Below are 17,801 nucleotides of genomic sequence, written 5' to 3'. Positions count from 1 at the left end.
GCAGCTAAGTGGCTAAATCCACTCAGTCAGACATGATTCTAACTTGAGTCTCAATGATAGGCAGCTAAGTGGCTATATCCACTCAGTCAGACATGCCACCTTTCCTGAACGTAAGGCTATTTTAGAAAGGTTTTATTTCCAGCGACCAACAACTTTCTCTTTATTTTCTAATTCAAATACCAGATAAGTATTAGAATTTGATATTGTCAAAGAACTTTTCTTAACCTCTGACCCAAAGTAGAAAGATAGAAATATTTGAACCTTAAGTTTTCATTCAGATATTTAGCTTTCAATATTAGCAGCCCAGAGGTGCAGTAAAGTGCTTGCCAACCCCGGGTTCAAATCCTGGTTAAGACTGGTATTTTAATTTCGGGATCTGTGGGTGCCTATGAGTCCACCCAGCTCTAATGACAACCTAACATTTTTGGGGGAAAAGTAAAGGCGGTTTGTCAGTGTGGGCCAAAGTAGCAGATGACCTTAACATCATATGACCTTTACATCATCTGCCCTATAGATTGCAAGGTCTGAAAGGAGAACTTTAACTTTAATTGTTGCATCCCCAGTTTTAAAATTAATAAATGTGTATCATAGTTCATTAACCACAAACTTCTAAGTAATTAAACAAACTGGTATAGCTTTAAATAAAATCTACAGCAATCTATCAACAAGAATTCACTTCCCAACTGCCTAGGTGTAGTATAGTCTATGTAGTCTTTGTCAGACTACAAATTTATTAAGAAATATGTCACGAATCTTTTTCCTTATGCCTTCATTCCTAATTTTGTCTCATCTATGTATATGGTTTAATGTTACATCTCTCTGGGGATTATTATGAGTCACACTATATTAGAAAAAGTGTTGTTTAACATTGAATGATTGATCTTGACAGGTGTTTGAAACCCAATGACTTCAAGGAGCCAGGCCACTTTAATGCTGAGCGTATCACCTCACAGTTGCGCTACACGGGTGTTCTGGAAACAACACGCATCAGAAGACAGGGATATTCTCATAGAATACCATTCTCTGAATTTTTGAAAAGGTATTTTCTAATAATAACATGATGAATAGTCCAAAATAGTTAAACAATTCACTAATATATTAATAATATTTTTTTTTTTTTTTTTTGGGTAATAGTTTCCCAACAAAACACTATTTTCAGGGTTAGAGGAGTTTTAAAAATAAGATAGGGAGCTAAACTTTTACAATCAAATTTTATTTCATAAATATCTTTCCGACAAGTATTCTTTTTTTATTTATCATGTCAATATCTATAAACTATCCCTGTTAACATCTTAAAACTCTGTTTAACTTTTGTATTATTTTTAGATACTTTATACTAGAGTCCTTTAAAACACATTTGCATCGACAACAATTATATAGTAGCTCTACTCTAGCTGCATGAAAGGACATTATGTAGAGAGAATTAAAAATGCTTACAGTCAAACATTCTTTTTAATTCCTAGTATTATTGGAAGTGTATTTAAAATCTGTGTCAAAATTAGAATTTTAAAAAGAAAATGTCTATTGGATTCATTTTCAGGTATCATGTGTTAGGGTTTAAGCAAGGGGACAGAATTACTATTAATGGAGAAAGCTGCAGACGTCTGCTAAACAATTTAGGGATGAAAAATTTTGCTATTGGTAAATCTAAGGTAAGTTACTCCTGGAAAAAAATAATTGATTTTATCTATTGACTAACAGTATTTCCCAAACTTTGTTCTGCGGAACCCTAGTTTTCCGTGAGGCCTGAATAGACGTTTCACAAACTAATGGAATAATAATTAACTAGTAAGCCACCACGTGAAATAATCTCTATAAAAAAAAAACAAGAGAAGTGTTACGCTAAATACTCAGAATGTGCGAAGTGTTCCGTTAGAAAACAAGTTTGGGAAACACTGACCTATAGCGATTGTATGGCATATTCAAATATCTAGACAGCCAAGTGACATAAAAAAGTTTTTTTTTAAACTTGTTTATGTTCTCAATGCTAGGACAAACTTTTTTAATAAACTCGAAGTGCCATTCAAGCAAAAAAAACATGTTGTATGAATGTGCATAAAAGTAGAGTTTAAATCTCAAATTGACATGAATGACTTGGTTAATGATCAATCTTTTTTTTTTTTTGAAAGAGTGGCTGGAATTTAAAGTATTAGAGAAAGAAAATATATTAACAGACTTCTACCTTGAAGAAAAAGAAATATTAACAGACCTCTACCTTGAAGAAAACTACCGAATGAAGCTTCTTTTTTTTCTATATAACTAGGTTTTTCTGAAGTATTACCATGTGGAAGAATTAGCCCAGTGCTATGAAGACATGTGTCAGAAGGTGGTACGAGTCCAAGCCTATGTCCGCATGTGGCTAGCCAGAACCAGATTCTACAAGATGAAATGGAAGAGGGAGAAGGCCTGCATTGTCATCCAAAAAAGTGAGCTGCCAGACATTGTTCATGATCTGCTTGTCAATCCAACTTATATCATTTGTCTTTAGGCCTACCTAACAAAGGAAGCGAGATGGCTGAGTGGTTTAGGGCTTGGCTTCCAAAGGGAATGGTGCCAGGTTTAAATCCTGGTGAAGACGGGGATTTTAAATTTCATGATCTTTATGTCACCTCTTGAGTCCACCTATCTCTAATGGGCACCTGCCTTTTTTGGGGGGAAAAGTATAGGTGGTTGATTTTTGTGCTGGCCACATGGCACCCTCGTTAACCAAATGTCACAGAAACAGATGAACTTTACATCATCAGCCCTATAGACCACATGGTGTGAGAGGAGGAACTACCTAATTAAAAAAATGAAAAAAAAAAAGATCATTTATTATTCCATTAGCTGAGAAAAACACATTTAAGTACTTTTAATTATAAATGTCTTTAAAGTTGTCTGATTCCAATAGAAAAATTTATAAATAGCACTACTAGAGTATTTAAAAAGAAAATAACTAAATTTAAAACATTAGAAAAAATGTTTAATTTCATAATAGTAACAACAAGAATAAAACAACTCTTCATATTTTTATTTATTCTTACATTTTTAATATTAATGTATTTCTTGGAAAAAATATTTCTAAATCTGAAACGAAGATAAGCAAAATTAATGATGACCTTAGCTTGTAAAATGATTTGGTTGTAAAATGTTTTACATATTTCGGATGTTCCTTCAGATTTGAAGATAATCTACTTCCTAGTCCAAACCTAATTAAAGGACAGAAGATGGAAGTGTGATGTAGCAATAGAACATGAAATACTAAACCACAACCTACAAATATAGAAATGAAACTTAAGGACCACTCACTATTAGGACCAACACATCTAGGAATCTCTTTCCAAGTATTATATAGTATGAATCACATTACGCAAAGAGCCTGAAATCTTTAATCAACACAATTATAAAAATCAACACTTGATATCAAATCAAAGTGTTAGGAGAAAATCAGGCATTGCTGTATTACAATCTGACTTTAATATGTGTTTTACATTTTTTTTTTTTGCTTTGTAATTACCAGACACAAGAGCTTACATCACCAGGAAGAAATACACAGCTATCAAATCCAAGAGGGATGAGGCAGCAACCGTAATACAAAAAGGTAGCAACAATTTTTAAGTTTGAAATACTCCAAATGTTAATTAGAAAGCAGTTAGTAAATGAGCATTCCCTTATACTACAAATACATTTAAATTGTCTAAGAGTATTAAATTTTTGTAACAGAATATGTAAATTGTAAGTTTCTTCTTGAATATCTCATGGCATTTGGACTATCTCAAAAGAAACTAGTTTTGCGTCTCAGGTTGATTATCTTTTGCTAACTAATATCCTTGTATATCCATCCTTTTGTTTGTTTCAGTTGTATGATAGATCAAACAATAGTTAGCTCCTAGTTTGCATGGTTGAAATTCATTAGTTTCTACTTGACATGGTTGACATACTTCAGTCATGACCAAATTAATTTCTGATGATTTTAACCTAACTTTAATGTGATACATGCATACCCAAGAGAAAAAACTTTAACTTGAATTATAACACAAGGACATTAAATTTCAATTTATATGCCTTACTCTTTTGTTCTTAGGAAATGATACATTTATATTTGTTGTCCACTCCACACCAAGAGACAATCAAGCCTCACTATTTAAAGTCATATCTCATTGTAGCAAAAGTCTCATTTTATGGAAATGTATTTTTATTTGTTGCTGACTGCTTAAAGGTGTACTAATTTTTGGTTTTTCTATAGTAATAATGTTTTGTTTGGCCTAATGCACACATTGTAAGACAAATTCCTTTATGGATAATAAAGATTATTATTATGTTAGAAACAAATGAGTATTCAATCTCTGGCACTGCCAAGGACAAGTTTCATTAAGGAGAAACAAAGTTCATTGTAGTCCCGTTATTATTATTATTATTAATTGAAGGTATCTCAAATTAGGACTATGTAGAGCTCATCATAGATGGTCAATTAGGTTGAATATTACTGCCCATGTGTGTACCCTGTGTTTTAATGACACATGTTTTTTTTATTATTACTTTTGGTAATGTTTAGTTTTAAATAATTTATTTCTCATTGTAATTTAAATATGAATATTTTTTTACAATTGTTTTCATATAGTGCATCATCCAATCTCTTTCATGGATCAATGTGGGTTGGGGGGTGTATCTGGGAGAAGGTGTTCATACTGCTGTTCGAGTCAGGATTCCAACTCAAGCCCCCTTGTTAGGTGGCCCTCAAGGATTAATTTGTTTTATTTGGTTCCCAATATAGCCGTAGACTCAGAGAACTCTGCTCTCAGAGAGCTCAGACGTAAATGAGTATTTCAAAGAACTAGAACACATTGAGGAATACTGTAAAGATAATTTTTTATTATTAAATGTAAAAAAAACCAAAGAAATGATAATCGATTTTCGTAGGGACAAGAAGGGAAATGATATTGTTTCTGTAGCTGGAGAGACTATTGAAATTGTGCAAACCTTTAAATACCTTGGTACTATCCTAGACAATAAACTAAATTTTACTGCAAATACTGATTATATCAGCAAAAAAGGGCAGCAAAGATTACGACTACTAAGAAAACTGTCCTCGTTTAATGTTAGCGAAAAGGCCTTGGCTATGTTTTATCACGCTCACATCTGCAATATTTTAAGTTTCAATATCACTGCCTGGTATGGCAATCTGAGCATTAAAAATAGGAATAAACTTTATAGAATCCTAAATGCTGCTGGCAAAATCATTGGCAAAAAACAAACCCCATTTGGGCAGTTGTTTGAGACAAACATCTATAAAAAAGCTAACAAGATCCTCGAAATAAAGAATCACAAAAGAGATACAAGACACCGATAGCAAAGACAAACAGACACAAACACTCTTTTGTTCCCCTGGCAATCAAATCATTAAATAAGAACAATCTGGTATAAACTTTGTCACATGTAAATTATGAGTGCGTCTGGTGTGAATGTACACTTTGGTTTCTTATAGTTATAATGTTTTTTGTTTGGTGTAATGCACAAATTGTAAGACAAATTTCCTTACGGATAATAAAGATTATTATTATTATTATTATTTCAGTCTATTTTTTTAAAAATCAGTTCTAACCACAAAACAAGAAAAACATTTTAAAAACTTTAAAAAAAAAACAAAGCTTATGATAAGTGTAATTGTATCTTTTAGTTTGGATCAGTCTTGCAATTATATGTATGGCTGAGCTAGACATAATATATCTGTGTGATTAGAAATATTTTACCAATTGTTTTTGTTTAGCTTTCTCAATGCGCTATGATCCTATCACTTATCTGGACCAGTTGTGATGGAAGAAATGGGGTGTCTTGATGAATGTTTACATGATTGTTTTTTAAATGCATAAAAAAAAAGTTCACTCAGGGGCTCATTGTCCTCAAGGGGACTAATTCAACTTATACCACCACTTTGTCAAATATGATTTATTTCCCTTGTTCAAGATAACAAACAAAAAAATTAGTTAATTTTTAATTGATTCTTGTGTTGTCAGGTAAAAGAAATAATTGTGCAAAATTTCAGCTTAAACAGAGATTGGGTGTGGGAAAAATAACTTTTTACCAGACAGACAGAGTTAGTTGATATTAGCACTGAAAAAACAATTTTATCTTACTGCCAGCAATAAAAGGTCACATCACTAGGAAAAAATACAAGCCCATCATCAGACAGAGGCATGAGGCAGCAGTCAAAATACAGTCCAACGTCAGGGGCTACATCTGCAGGAAGAAAGTGAATCGAATGAAGAGCATCCAAGAGGAGGAAGAGCAGCAGATGAAGAAGTTGGCAGAAGAAGAAAAAGCAAGGCTTATACAGAAGAGTAAGTGGAATGCCAGTTAGCGCTTAAGTATTTCATACCACTAGGGTATTTCTTACCATCAGAGTATTTTATACCACCAGAGTATTTCATACCACTAGAGAATTTCATACCACTAGACTATTTTACACTGAGTATTTCATACCACTAGAGTATTTCATACTACTAGAGTATTTCATACCATCAGGGTATTTCATTATTTCATGCCATTAGAGTATTTTATACTGCTAGAATTTTTTATACCACTACTGAATTTTATACCATGGGTTTAGTATATCCATACTGTTTTGTTTTACTTGTTTCTGACAATCCTTTAGAGTGAAAGATTTTTATATTCTGCATATCATTGAGGTATGGTGGTGGGCAGGGTTTGAACCCTAAAGCAATAAGCTGTAGTCCAGAGAGCAAACCACATAATCAGGCAGTCCATATACAATAAAGCAGAAGTAAAGTTGCAATCTATATGGCACAGGATGTAAAAGGTCATCTGTTTCTGTGGCCCTCAGTTAATGAGGGTGTCATGTGGCTAGCACAACGAACGAATGCCTTTACTTTTCCCCTACTAATGTCAGGTACCCATTAGAGCTGGGGGAACTCAGAGGTGCCCAAAGATCCCGAAATGAAAAATCCCAGTCTTCACCAGGATTCGTACCCGGGATCCCCAGCTTGGAAGCCAAGTGCCTTACCGCTCATATACAATATTAGTGGCTAATTTTTTGACACAAAGACCTCAGATTGTTAGGGCTTACAGTACAACATCTAATAGTTAACACTGTAGCAGCCTAGGGGCTGTGACATCGCCATTGTGGTACATTTTATACACAAATGATTGTCAATCTGCTAGTCCTTTTTGTTTCTTAACAAAGTTCACAGATGATTTGGCTCTCAGTGAGCACAGACGTAACTGATTATTTTAGAGAAATAAGAAACATTGAAAATATTGTAAAGATAATTGTTTTATATACAATGTATAAAAAAAAATTGATGATAGAACTGTGCTATTTAACAAAAGATTTCACCCAAACTCAAGTGGAAGAACCCAAAACCAGTGAATCATCTGTGTGTATATATTGTATCTCTGAAGATGCCATGTGTATGAAATGATGTGAGATTGATCAGGCTTAACAACAGCTTTCTTACTGTTTAAGTTTTTAAAAAAGTTTAGATGAAAAAGGCTACAATAACCTTAGATCTTGTGAAGACCTACATATTGACCAGTACAAAAGAAAAGCATAAAAAGCAAATTGCAATATTGTTATGGAGTGTGTGTGTGTTTATATGGTGATGGTGGGAAGAGGTTAGCGATTTGTTATGAATGATGCAACATAAATGGCATTGTCATCACTTGGTCTTAGTTAGCCAAGACAACTCCATATACATGACACTGAAAGGTTGTGATATTGTTATGATTTAGATTTTGTTAATAGATATTAGTACTAAATTCTACAACATTTATTTCATTTTTCACAAGTTGATTTTGTTCATATTATAAATAAATTGTTATTTAGTCTATTAACAAAAGGAAGTTAGTTATTTGAAGCTTTATTAGTTAAGATATATTACGCCTACAATGGTTTAGTTGTCTTCCAGCAGTTTGGTGCTATAAGTCAACGACTGGTGACAACAAATATACTGTAACTATGAGAGTAACACTAGAAAGCAACAAAAGAATCTGGTTAACTAAGGATTATACCATGTTGTATGAAAGACGTTTGGAGAGAGATTTAACATTTGAGTGCATGATGTAGAGAATGTTAACCTACCCAATCCTCAAGGCATAGCCACTAATGCACTCAGGGCTGTCAACATGTTGAAATAAGTTTTAAGCTATTGGCTGATCTCTCAACAGACTTCAGGCTGTACAGATTAAAGAAAAGAACAGATGCCAGGCTGCAGATCAAACAGAGACAGGAGATGTCAGCCACTAAGATTCAGGCTTATTTCAGAATGTGGCGAGAGAAGACAGCTTACCTTAAGAGGCGTAAAGACATGCAAAAACATCAGTCCATGCAAAAACATCAGTCCATGCAAAAACATCAGTCCATGCAAAAAACTTCCCAGGTGAGTGTAGTGAAATGAATAAACAAACGTTCTTTTTTAAAATCATAATGATATAGTGTGTAAGGTTATTTGTTCCATAGGGCAAATTTGTACAAATACTTCTTCTCTAGCATGGAATTGGTTGCCTACGTCAGCCAGAAAACACAATAACTTGGCAGAGTTTAAGGACGTAATCATCTTCTTTTTTGAATTAACATCTATATTTTATAAGATAAGATAAAGTGCATCTCTCCAGGCTATCATAATTCTGCATTTTTCTTAGATCTGGTTCAGCGTTGCAAATATAGAAATTTTTAGCAAAGATAAACTTTTAAAATAAAACAAACTTAAATTTCTTAGCTTGAATTAAAAAGAAAAACAAGTTGATAAGTTTGTTTTTCTAATCGTCTATCCTTCAGTATGATGTTAGATCATTATTGGCTTTTTTATTTATGAGCTTATAATTTAAAAAGGACAACTGAATACGATTATTTGCAAATTATAAATGAAATTTAGCAAAAAAAAAATTTTTTGTTATTGTACCACATAATTAATTTACAAGTAACTTGCAGTTTTCAAATCATGTATTGTTTTATTAAAAATAGACAATGGGACTGAACTCTCACTATGTTTCAAAGTTGACTTTCTCTCCTAGCAGACGTCAACTAAAAGTACTGTAAGGAAGTCTCAAAAGGTCAGTTCTGTTCATAAAGACATTCCACAAATTTCCAGCTATGTTCCACAATCACCTCAAAAGAAAGTAAGTTTAATAAATTTTTCCTTAATACAAATCTACCTAAACTTAATAAATATGTTGAAAAATAAAAAAAATTGTTTTAAGCTTAATCCTTAAAACGCGTGTGGTAGTTTAGCCTCTAAACATCAGAATTGTAATTCCATTTTGTATCTACTCATTGTAAAACAGCTCAGCACTTTAAGGGTTAATGAAGTAAAGACCTCATCTTGTATTCCTGCTAAGCTCTGTACCTTTTATCCAGTGACGAAATACTGTATTTTGAAATGTTTATTTCTTCCTCAGTTTTTGTCCTGATTTCCCAAACCCCATCCTTTTCTAATAAAGCTTGATAACTTTGTAAAACTACTCATTTCTGTCATAATTGAGACTACTTTTTAATTTGTTCATGTTGGATTGATCTTATTCCAACAGATGTATTTCATATTTAATCTATTCATCTAATCAGATCTTATAGTATAGTTTGGCATGTTTTGGAAAAAAGAAGGGATTTTTTTTTTTGGTTCATTTAATTTCGGTTAGGCACCACTCTCTTTGCTAGTGCAGCTAATCTCTCTAAAAGAACAGCAAGTGTCAATACAGTTTGGGCTCAGAGGAGTCTTAGGCTCTGCCAGGGTGTAGAACTATGTGCTGCAAACTTCCTATGGGTCACTGGCTCCTGATTTTTCATCAAGGTAGCAGAGGTTTGAATTCAGTTTTCCTTTTCCTAGGTGGATAGCCATCCAAGGCTAACGAACCCTTCCTGCCTAAGCTTGCTGGTTTAGGCCCGCGTTACTCGCCTTTGCCCTTTCTCCTGTTAGTGTAAAATAGTTCCTACGGACTCAATATCTGAGCCACACGTAAAGACCAGGAGTGAGACTAGTTGTTAGAGGATATTTGAGAATCATGCCATTTGAAGTATTTTTTAGGTAGCGGAGTGCTTATATCCATTATCACTTCTGGCAATGACATCAAGGACCTACAAGTCCATTATCACTTCTGGCAATGACATCCACAAGGACCCACAAATCCATTACCACTTCTGGCAATGACATCCTCAAGAACCTACAAATCCATTATCACTTCTGGCAATGACATCCTCAAGGACCTACAAGTCCATTACCACTTCTGGCAATGACATCCTCAAGGACCTACAAGTCCATTGTCACTATTGATTAAGAGTTAGGATAAGGCCATAAAACAGAAGATCACTGTCTCTTTCCGTATAGGTCTGGGAGCAGGTGTCTGTACAGGAGGTGGGGGAGTCCAGGCTGGAACAGATGAAGAAGATGCATGTTGAGAAGGAGGTGATCCCCCAGCCAGAGGCTGACTACTACAACAGTGTGAGTACTCTAACATTCTTTCCACTTGTACCATTGCTCATATTGGTTAGGAATGTGCTCGTAAATCTCTGATGTCTTTAAAACAGCAATTATAAATGAATAATTTATGAAAGAAACAGGGTGGTGGAGAGGGTGAGTGCTTGTAGTCATGGTGACAATTGCAATCTCAGAAGAAATTACATTACATTTTACACAGATAAGCATATCTTTTTTTTTAACTTGATGTTTGTTTTAGGGCTGTACAGCACACTGCATACATATCTTGAAATTTTTGACTAATATTGCTATTAAGGAATATTCTGTGAGAAAAGTTGGTAAGGGGGGATATTCACTGTAAGAGATTGGTTATTATTATTTTTATTTTTTTTTACTGTTTGTTGACTTATAGCGCCAAACTGCTGACTGCTATATCGTTGTAGACGTAATGTATCTTACCTAAAAAGAAATTCAAAACTTGAATAACTTCCTTTTGTGAGCAGCACTAAACAAAAACTTTATTTATAATATAGATAAAATCAGCTTGCGATACAATGAAATAAATGTAGTAGACTTTAGTTTAGTACTAATATTTCTTCATAAAATCAAACTCACTACAATAATACAACCTTTTGGTCTTTTATTCTGGAGTCGTCTCCCCCTGACTAAGACCAAGTGACGACAATGCCACATATGTTGCATCATTCACAACCGACCCATAAACTCTTCTCACCATCACCATAGAAACACATGCATACACACTTCATAACACTTATATCATCTGTTAATTTTCTATTGTTTTTTTTTAAGCCACTTTTCCATCCATTTTTTTTTCTTTGTTTCCAAATTATGAACTCAAACAGTATAAGTCCTCTAGTGAGCCTAATCTTGAATCAGGCAGAATGCTTGTCATGCTTGGGGATCACGTGTGCATTATAAGTACAACTAATTAGCTGGAGAGATATCAGCTTGTACTTAAATGCTGAAGTCATTAACGAGCATGTCATGGTCCAGTGAGTCTATCACGCATGGATCAGAAAAAACTAAAGGGAGATCATTTGTTTTTGATTGGGTGTAGACATTTAATTGTAGTTTTACTTTATTGTTATTGTTATATCAAAGACTGCTAACAAACTCCATTCTCTCTCTCTCTCTCTCTCACTCTTTCACTCTGTTTCTCTCTGTTTCTCTCTGTTTCTATCTTTCTCTCTGTTTCTCTCTTTCTGTTTCTCTTTCTGTCTCATTACTTTAACTACATAACATGTGGTTTTGAGATATAGTGCAAGCTTTGTTTTTTGAGCATCTATAGACGCGATATTTACAAATTCTTTTTACTTCAGAATGTCCTGATGTCAAATTTTTTACTTAACCTTCTTGAATGTTGAACGTCATAATTTAAGTCAAGACCCATTCCAAGTAAATGGTCAGGGCCGTATTTACATGTACGCAACATAAGCTTAGGGCACCCAAGACATTGTTGTCACTGACATACACTATTTGGACTTATAAGGAGACCCAAAAGGGCCCCTTTGTGTCAAATAGCTTAGGTCTTTCTAGAATCCATGTAGGGCGATGTCATTGGTCAGAAATTTTGCAATTGATGCGATCATCAGCTAACAAAAAGAACTTGAGGATACTTGTGGATACTTGTGGATACTTGAGGAACATTGGGAAAGTCATCTTTTTCATTTACCCATGGTTCATATAATTTTTAATTATTTTTTTTTTTACTTTTTACAAAATTGTCCAATAATACAGAGCGCCAAGGTCAAGGTTATTTTATTTGTATCAACAATATACCAAAATGTTCACATTTTAAGAAACTAAAAGTAAATTTCCCCTAAAACTAAAGATAGCTAAGGGAGTTACAAATTAGCAGGATCCTTTTAACAGAAATTGTTTGGTACATTGTTTTTTTTTTCCATTTGATTAGAATTTAAAATAGGAAGAGTAAGTACTTATATAAAAAGGGAGATAATAAGCGGAGAGTCGGTTAAGAAGTTTAAAGCTGCATGTGAAGTCTCATTTTGTGCATCTATTATTGGAATTAAGTTATACTTAAAATGTGTGTTGGCAGTGTGTTCAATCTTTTCTTGATTTAGTTGAGGAATTATAATGTTTTACTCATATAGAAGAATTCGTTTATTAATTCTCTTATCAAATATTCTCCGGCAATATAGTGGAATACGAGTCATCGGATTTGGATCCGATTTGTAGGGGCTTCACACAGGACTCTAAACAAATTTTATAAAAGAAATAGCTAAACATGTGTCCAATGTTATTGTTGGTGTACACTAGCATGACAAGGTTTGAAATAAACTGCATCGTAATAATAATAAATGCTGAACACAGCATAAAGAATATCCCCCTAGGATGAAATGTGTAGACCCATAGCATACATACACTGATACAATTTATGACACAAAATAGGTGTCCACAGCCACATGAAAACGTACTTGAGATGAACCATAGTCGTTCTACGACTGAAGGAGGCCAATACTATTTTATTTTTTAGCTATTTGTTGTTGTTGTTTTTTTTTTCTGTTTAATTCAGGGCCACCAAATTCACTTCGACCTTGGGCCTCCAATTATCTTTAGCCATCCCTGCATCGTTGCAATAATAAAGACTGAACACAGCATAAAGAAAATCCTTCTAGGATGATACGTGTTCTTACTTACTTAGGTCCTTAGGCGCTTTGGGCGGCAACTTGTCTCCACAAAGATCTGTCACTGACAATGTCTGATACGTGATCACCCATTGCACAAAATGATACAATTTATGACCCAAAAAAATATGATCCATCTGATCTGCGTCTTTTGTATTAAGCTTTTAATTTCCTGAAGCTTTTTGTTCGTTTTCCCGGAGCTTAGACTTTGTACTTCTGCCGTGATATCGCTATTCGATTATAGAACGTGTTCTGCTCCTTGTTACTGCGTAGCTAACTAGGACAAATTGACGGAGTTATCTTACTTTATTACCACGCCCATTTTTCACCCCCTCTTCCAGCCCGTCTCCGACTGTAAGGTCGGTAATGAAGTCTTGACGCGCGTGACTTAGTCAAATTTATCAGTGGATGGTTGTCTTCATTATGTTGGTGAGAGGTAGATGGGTGAATGGGGTAGGTTTGAGCTGGAGAGAGAGAAAAAGTGAGTTGATGGAGGTTGTATTGAAGGGAGTGCACTGTAATAGAGAGGTGTTTTTTTTTTCAAGAATCGTGCACTGCTGTTTTGTCCACACTAGCCCTCACGACATTCACACACACATTTGCTGATTTGTGTTTAGACATATTGCGTTCTTCTTACCGCAGCCATCACATCGCGTCTTGGTATTCCTGCTTAAGTTTACTGTTGTAAGGGGTGTCACTTTGGCTTGAAAACAGAATGTTAATTATTAGGGGAACCAAAGAGGTGAGTCCCATTCCTGACCGCTAGTTCCCTGACCCACTAATTCCCTGACCCCCCTAGTTCCCTGACTTTCTAGTTCTTTGACCTCATAGTTCCCTGACTCCCTAGTTCTTTGACCTCCTAGTTCCTTGACCTCATAGTTCCCTGACTCCTTAGTTCCTTGACGTCCTAGTTCCCTGACTCCCTAGTTCCCTGATCCCTAGTTCTTTGACATCATAGTTCCCTGACTCCCTAGTTCTTTGACCTCATAGTTCCCTGACTCCCTAGTTCTTTGACCTCCTAGTTCCTTGACCTCATAGTTCCCTGACTCCTTAGTTCCTTGACGTCCTAGTTCCCTGACTCCCTAGTTCCCTGATCCCTAGTTCTTTGACATCATAGTTCCCTTACTCCCTAGTTCTTTGACCTCCCTGACTCCCTAGTTCCCTGACCCCCTAGTTTTCTAACCCCTAGTTCCCTAACCCCCTAGTTCCCTAACCCCCTAGTTCCCTGACCCCCTAGTTCCTCGACCCCTTAGTTTATCAGTGAAGTCAGTGCTGGCTGAGAAAATATGTCTGGCTAATAGAACAGCGGACCTTGCCAGCTTTCCTCTAGCCACACCGACACACGTACACAGAGAGTTTCCCATCGATACCAAGGTTCATGATGATAGGGCAGTCTGTGAGGAGTAGGTTCATTGATTTCTGTGGCTATTGGCTTACGGGGGTCTTAATTTATTTTATACTCGCGAACCTTTTTTGTCAGGGCCCACTTCAGTTGGATTTAGGCTCGTATTTACGGTTCCTTAATCATAAACGGTATGCATCTGGAAAGTGAGTGGTATGCATTCTGGATGTATGAGATATGCAGTCGTGAAATATGTGGTATCTAGCCGGGAAATGGGTGGTATGCAGCCGGAAAGATGTGGCATGTTGCCGGAAAGATGTAATTTCAATTGGAAAAATATGGTATGCAGTCGGAAAAGATGTGGTTGCAGTTGGAAAAATATGGTTTGCAGTTGTAAAAGATATGGTATGCAGGCTGGAGAGAAAGAATACTCATTCACGAGAGTTCAAATGCAGTCTTGAGAGAAATGAGAGCATGGTATGCAGTCTTGAGAGAAATGAGAGACATGGTATGCAGTCTTGAAAAAATGAGAGACATGGTATGCAGTCTTGAAAAAATGAGAGACATGGTATGCAGTCTTGAAAAAATGAGAGACATGGTATGCAGTCTTGAGAGAGAAATGAGAGACATGGTATGCAGTCTTGAGAGACATGGTATGCAGTCTTGAAAGAAATGAGAGACATGGTATGCAGTCTTGAGAGAGAAATGAGAGACATGGTATGCAGTCTTGACAGAATGAGAGACATGGTATGCAGTCTTGAGAGACATGGTATGCAGTCTTGAAAGAAATGAGAGACATGGTATGCAGTCTTGAGAGACATGGTATGCAGTCTTGACAGAATGAGAGACATGGTATGCAGTCTTGAAAGAAATGAGAGACATGGTATGCAGTCTTGAGAGAGAAATGAGAGACATGGTATGCAGTCTTGAGAGACATGGTATGCAGTCTTGACAGAATGAGAGACGTGGTATACAGGCTTGAGAGACATGGTATGCATTCTTGAGAGAAATAAGAGACATGGCATGCAGTCATGAGAGAATTTAAAGACATGTTATGCAGTCTTGAGATAAATGAAAGACATGGTATGCAGTTTTGAAAAAATGAGAGACATGGTATGCAGTCTTGAGAGAAATGAGAGCATGGTATGCAGTCTTGAGAGAAATGAGAGACATGGTATGCAGTCTTGAAAAAATGAGAGACATGGTATGCAGTCTTGAAAAAATGAGAGACATGGTATGCAGTCTTGAAAAAATGAGAGACATGGTATGCAGTCTTGAGAGAGAAATGAGAGACATGGTATGCAGTCTTGAAAGAAATGAGAGACATGGTATGCAGTCTTGAGAGAGAAATGAGAGACATGGTATGCAGTCTTGACAGAATGAGAGACATGGTATGCAGTCTTGAGAGACATGGTATGCAGTCTTGAAAGAAATGAGAGACATGGTATGCAGTCTTGAGAGACATGGTATGCAGTCTTGACAGAATGAGAGACATGGTATGCAGTCTTGAAAGAAATGAGAGACATGGTATGCAGTCTTGAGAGAGAAATGAGAGACATGGTATGCAGTCTTGAGAGACATGGTATGCAGTCTTGACAGAATGAGAGACGTGGTATACAGGCTTGAGAGACATGGTATGCATTCTTGAGAGAAATAAGAGACATGGCATGCAGTCATGAGAGAATTTAAAGACATGTTATGCAGTCTTGAGATAAATGAAAGACATGGTATGCAGTTTTGAGAGAAATGAGAGACATGGTATGCAGTCTTGTGAGAATTTAGAGACATGGTATGCAGTCTTGAGAGAAATGAGAGAGACATGATATTCAGTCTTTGCGGCTGAGATAAACTCTAAGCTTTCATGAGACAAGCAGTTTGCTAACGGGAGAAAAATGAGTTTCTAGTCTTGAGAAGTAAATTGTAAATTTGTTGTAATCGTTATACAAATAAATGTGATGATGTCCTGTGAGAAGCGATGCACACTCGTGAGAGACGTTGTCTACGACCCCGAGGTAGGGCGACAGCAAACCAGAAGACAAACTCTAAACAATTCATTCACGCTCGAATCAATCCTCATTGCCACTTGCGCACATGTAACGTGAGTCCCCGTCACGTGCAACGATGCAGTCACCGCCCCCCCCCCCCGCCCTCCAGTTGCTGACGCGCACGTAACCCCAGGTAAAGGTTTTCCAATACTTAATCTGGGCAGAGAGGCATTTTCGTTCTACAACGGCGTTATAATTGCGGCTTATTGATATATTCTATCTGGGCCTCCCTGTCACATTTTGCAGTCACATTCGTAAGACTAATGTTTCTTTAAGCTGAAGCTCCAACATTCATTGATTACTGCGTATACTTAAAGGCATGAGAATTATAAACAATTACAGTTTCGCTACTTAGTCATGTAAATTAATGATGTTAAAACAAGCATAATAATCTTTATTGTCCGTTGTATGCGCTCTGGGCTGTGGCCCCGATGGTCCCGGTTTTGAACCTTGCCCCTCCGCCACTCGTTGAGTATTATTCAGTTATGAAAGAACACTCGAAACGTGTAGAACAGCCAAGCAAAACGTTTTGACAACGGTGCTCTCCCATTGTCCTTGTTTCCATCAGTGACCAACCTTTTTCGGCCCAGGGGCCGCGTACAAATTTTCAACAGACGTCTCACTGGCCGCATAAACAGGACCGGTCTTAGGCCACTGCAACCTATGCGGCCGCAGTGGACCCCGCACTTTCATAGGCCCCCACGCGGTGCGAATTCTAGGTGTAAATTATTAAATTAAAACACTTAACCTATACTGTTGAAATTATAAAATATTAGAAAAGTCATGAAAATATTAAAATTTTCTGAAAACTGATGCAGATCTCCTTAAATCAGACAAACCTGTCATTTCTTGGTGTCATTCAATATGGAAAATGCCAATCCTACTCATGATTAAAAAAAAACGGCATTGTCAGCTTTCACTTCATAAAAATGTAATAATAAGTCGAATTTGAACCAAAACAAGAAGTTCAAATATTTAATTTAGTTTTATAGTCACTGGCATACAAATATAGATCTAAATCTATCTCGACCTCTTAGAAAGAAAAAAAACACACGATATTTTGCTAGTCGATAGTAAATCTAAAAGGCAGATCTATCATACCTATCACTGTACTTAGTAAAGTATAAATAAAATGCAAAGACGAATTTATTTTGTAATACAAAATCTTAATTTTCACTTATTATTCTTATCACAACCCAAATTAGGCCCCGAGCAATTCGTTTCGCAGAGGGCCCCGCAACCTGTAGGACCGGCCCTGCGCATAAATAAAAATGAAAAGGTCGAGTTGAATAAAATTGTACACTGTGAGCATAACCTTTGAACTGCTGGATAGCACCGCTTC

At 36.0% G+C, this 17,801-nt stretch overlaps 1 protein-coding gene across 10 annotated transcripts in view; it reads left to right on the top strand.

The window, feature by feature from the left end:
* Positions 1-17,801, top strand: part of LOC106050201 (myosin-IIIb-like) — a 117,440-nt gene that overhangs the window by 55,303 nt on the left and 44,336 nt on the right. For 9 of the 10 annotated variants that reach the window (XM_056013757.1, XM_056013754.1, XM_056013755.1 and 6 more), the window contains 8 exons: positions 890-1,039; positions 1,541-1,652; positions 2,264-2,426; positions 3,500-3,580; positions 6,120-6,317; positions 8,164-8,375; positions 9,010-9,114; positions 10,317-10,430. In XM_056013757.1, the coding sequence (XP_055869732.1) occupies positions 890-1,039; positions 1,541-1,652; positions 2,264-2,426; positions 3,500-3,580; positions 6,120-6,317; positions 8,164-8,375; positions 9,010-9,114; positions 10,317-10,430 (1,135 nt within the window). The remainder of the gene's footprint in view (positions 1-889; positions 1,040-1,540; positions 1,653-2,263; positions 2,427-3,499; positions 3,581-6,119; positions 6,318-8,163; positions 8,376-9,009; positions 9,115-10,316; positions 10,431-17,801) is intronic. The other variant, XM_056013753.1, reaches the window with a different exon arrangement.

This window comes from Biomphalaria glabrata, chromosome 16 (genome assembly GCF_947242115.1).
Source record: "Biomphalaria glabrata chromosome 16, xgBioGlab47.1, whole genome shotgun sequence".
NCBI classification, from domain to species: Eukaryota; Metazoa; Mollusca; class Gastropoda; family Planorbidae; genus Biomphalaria; species Biomphalaria glabrata.
This window is presented reverse-complemented; position numbering and strand designations above follow the sequence as displayed.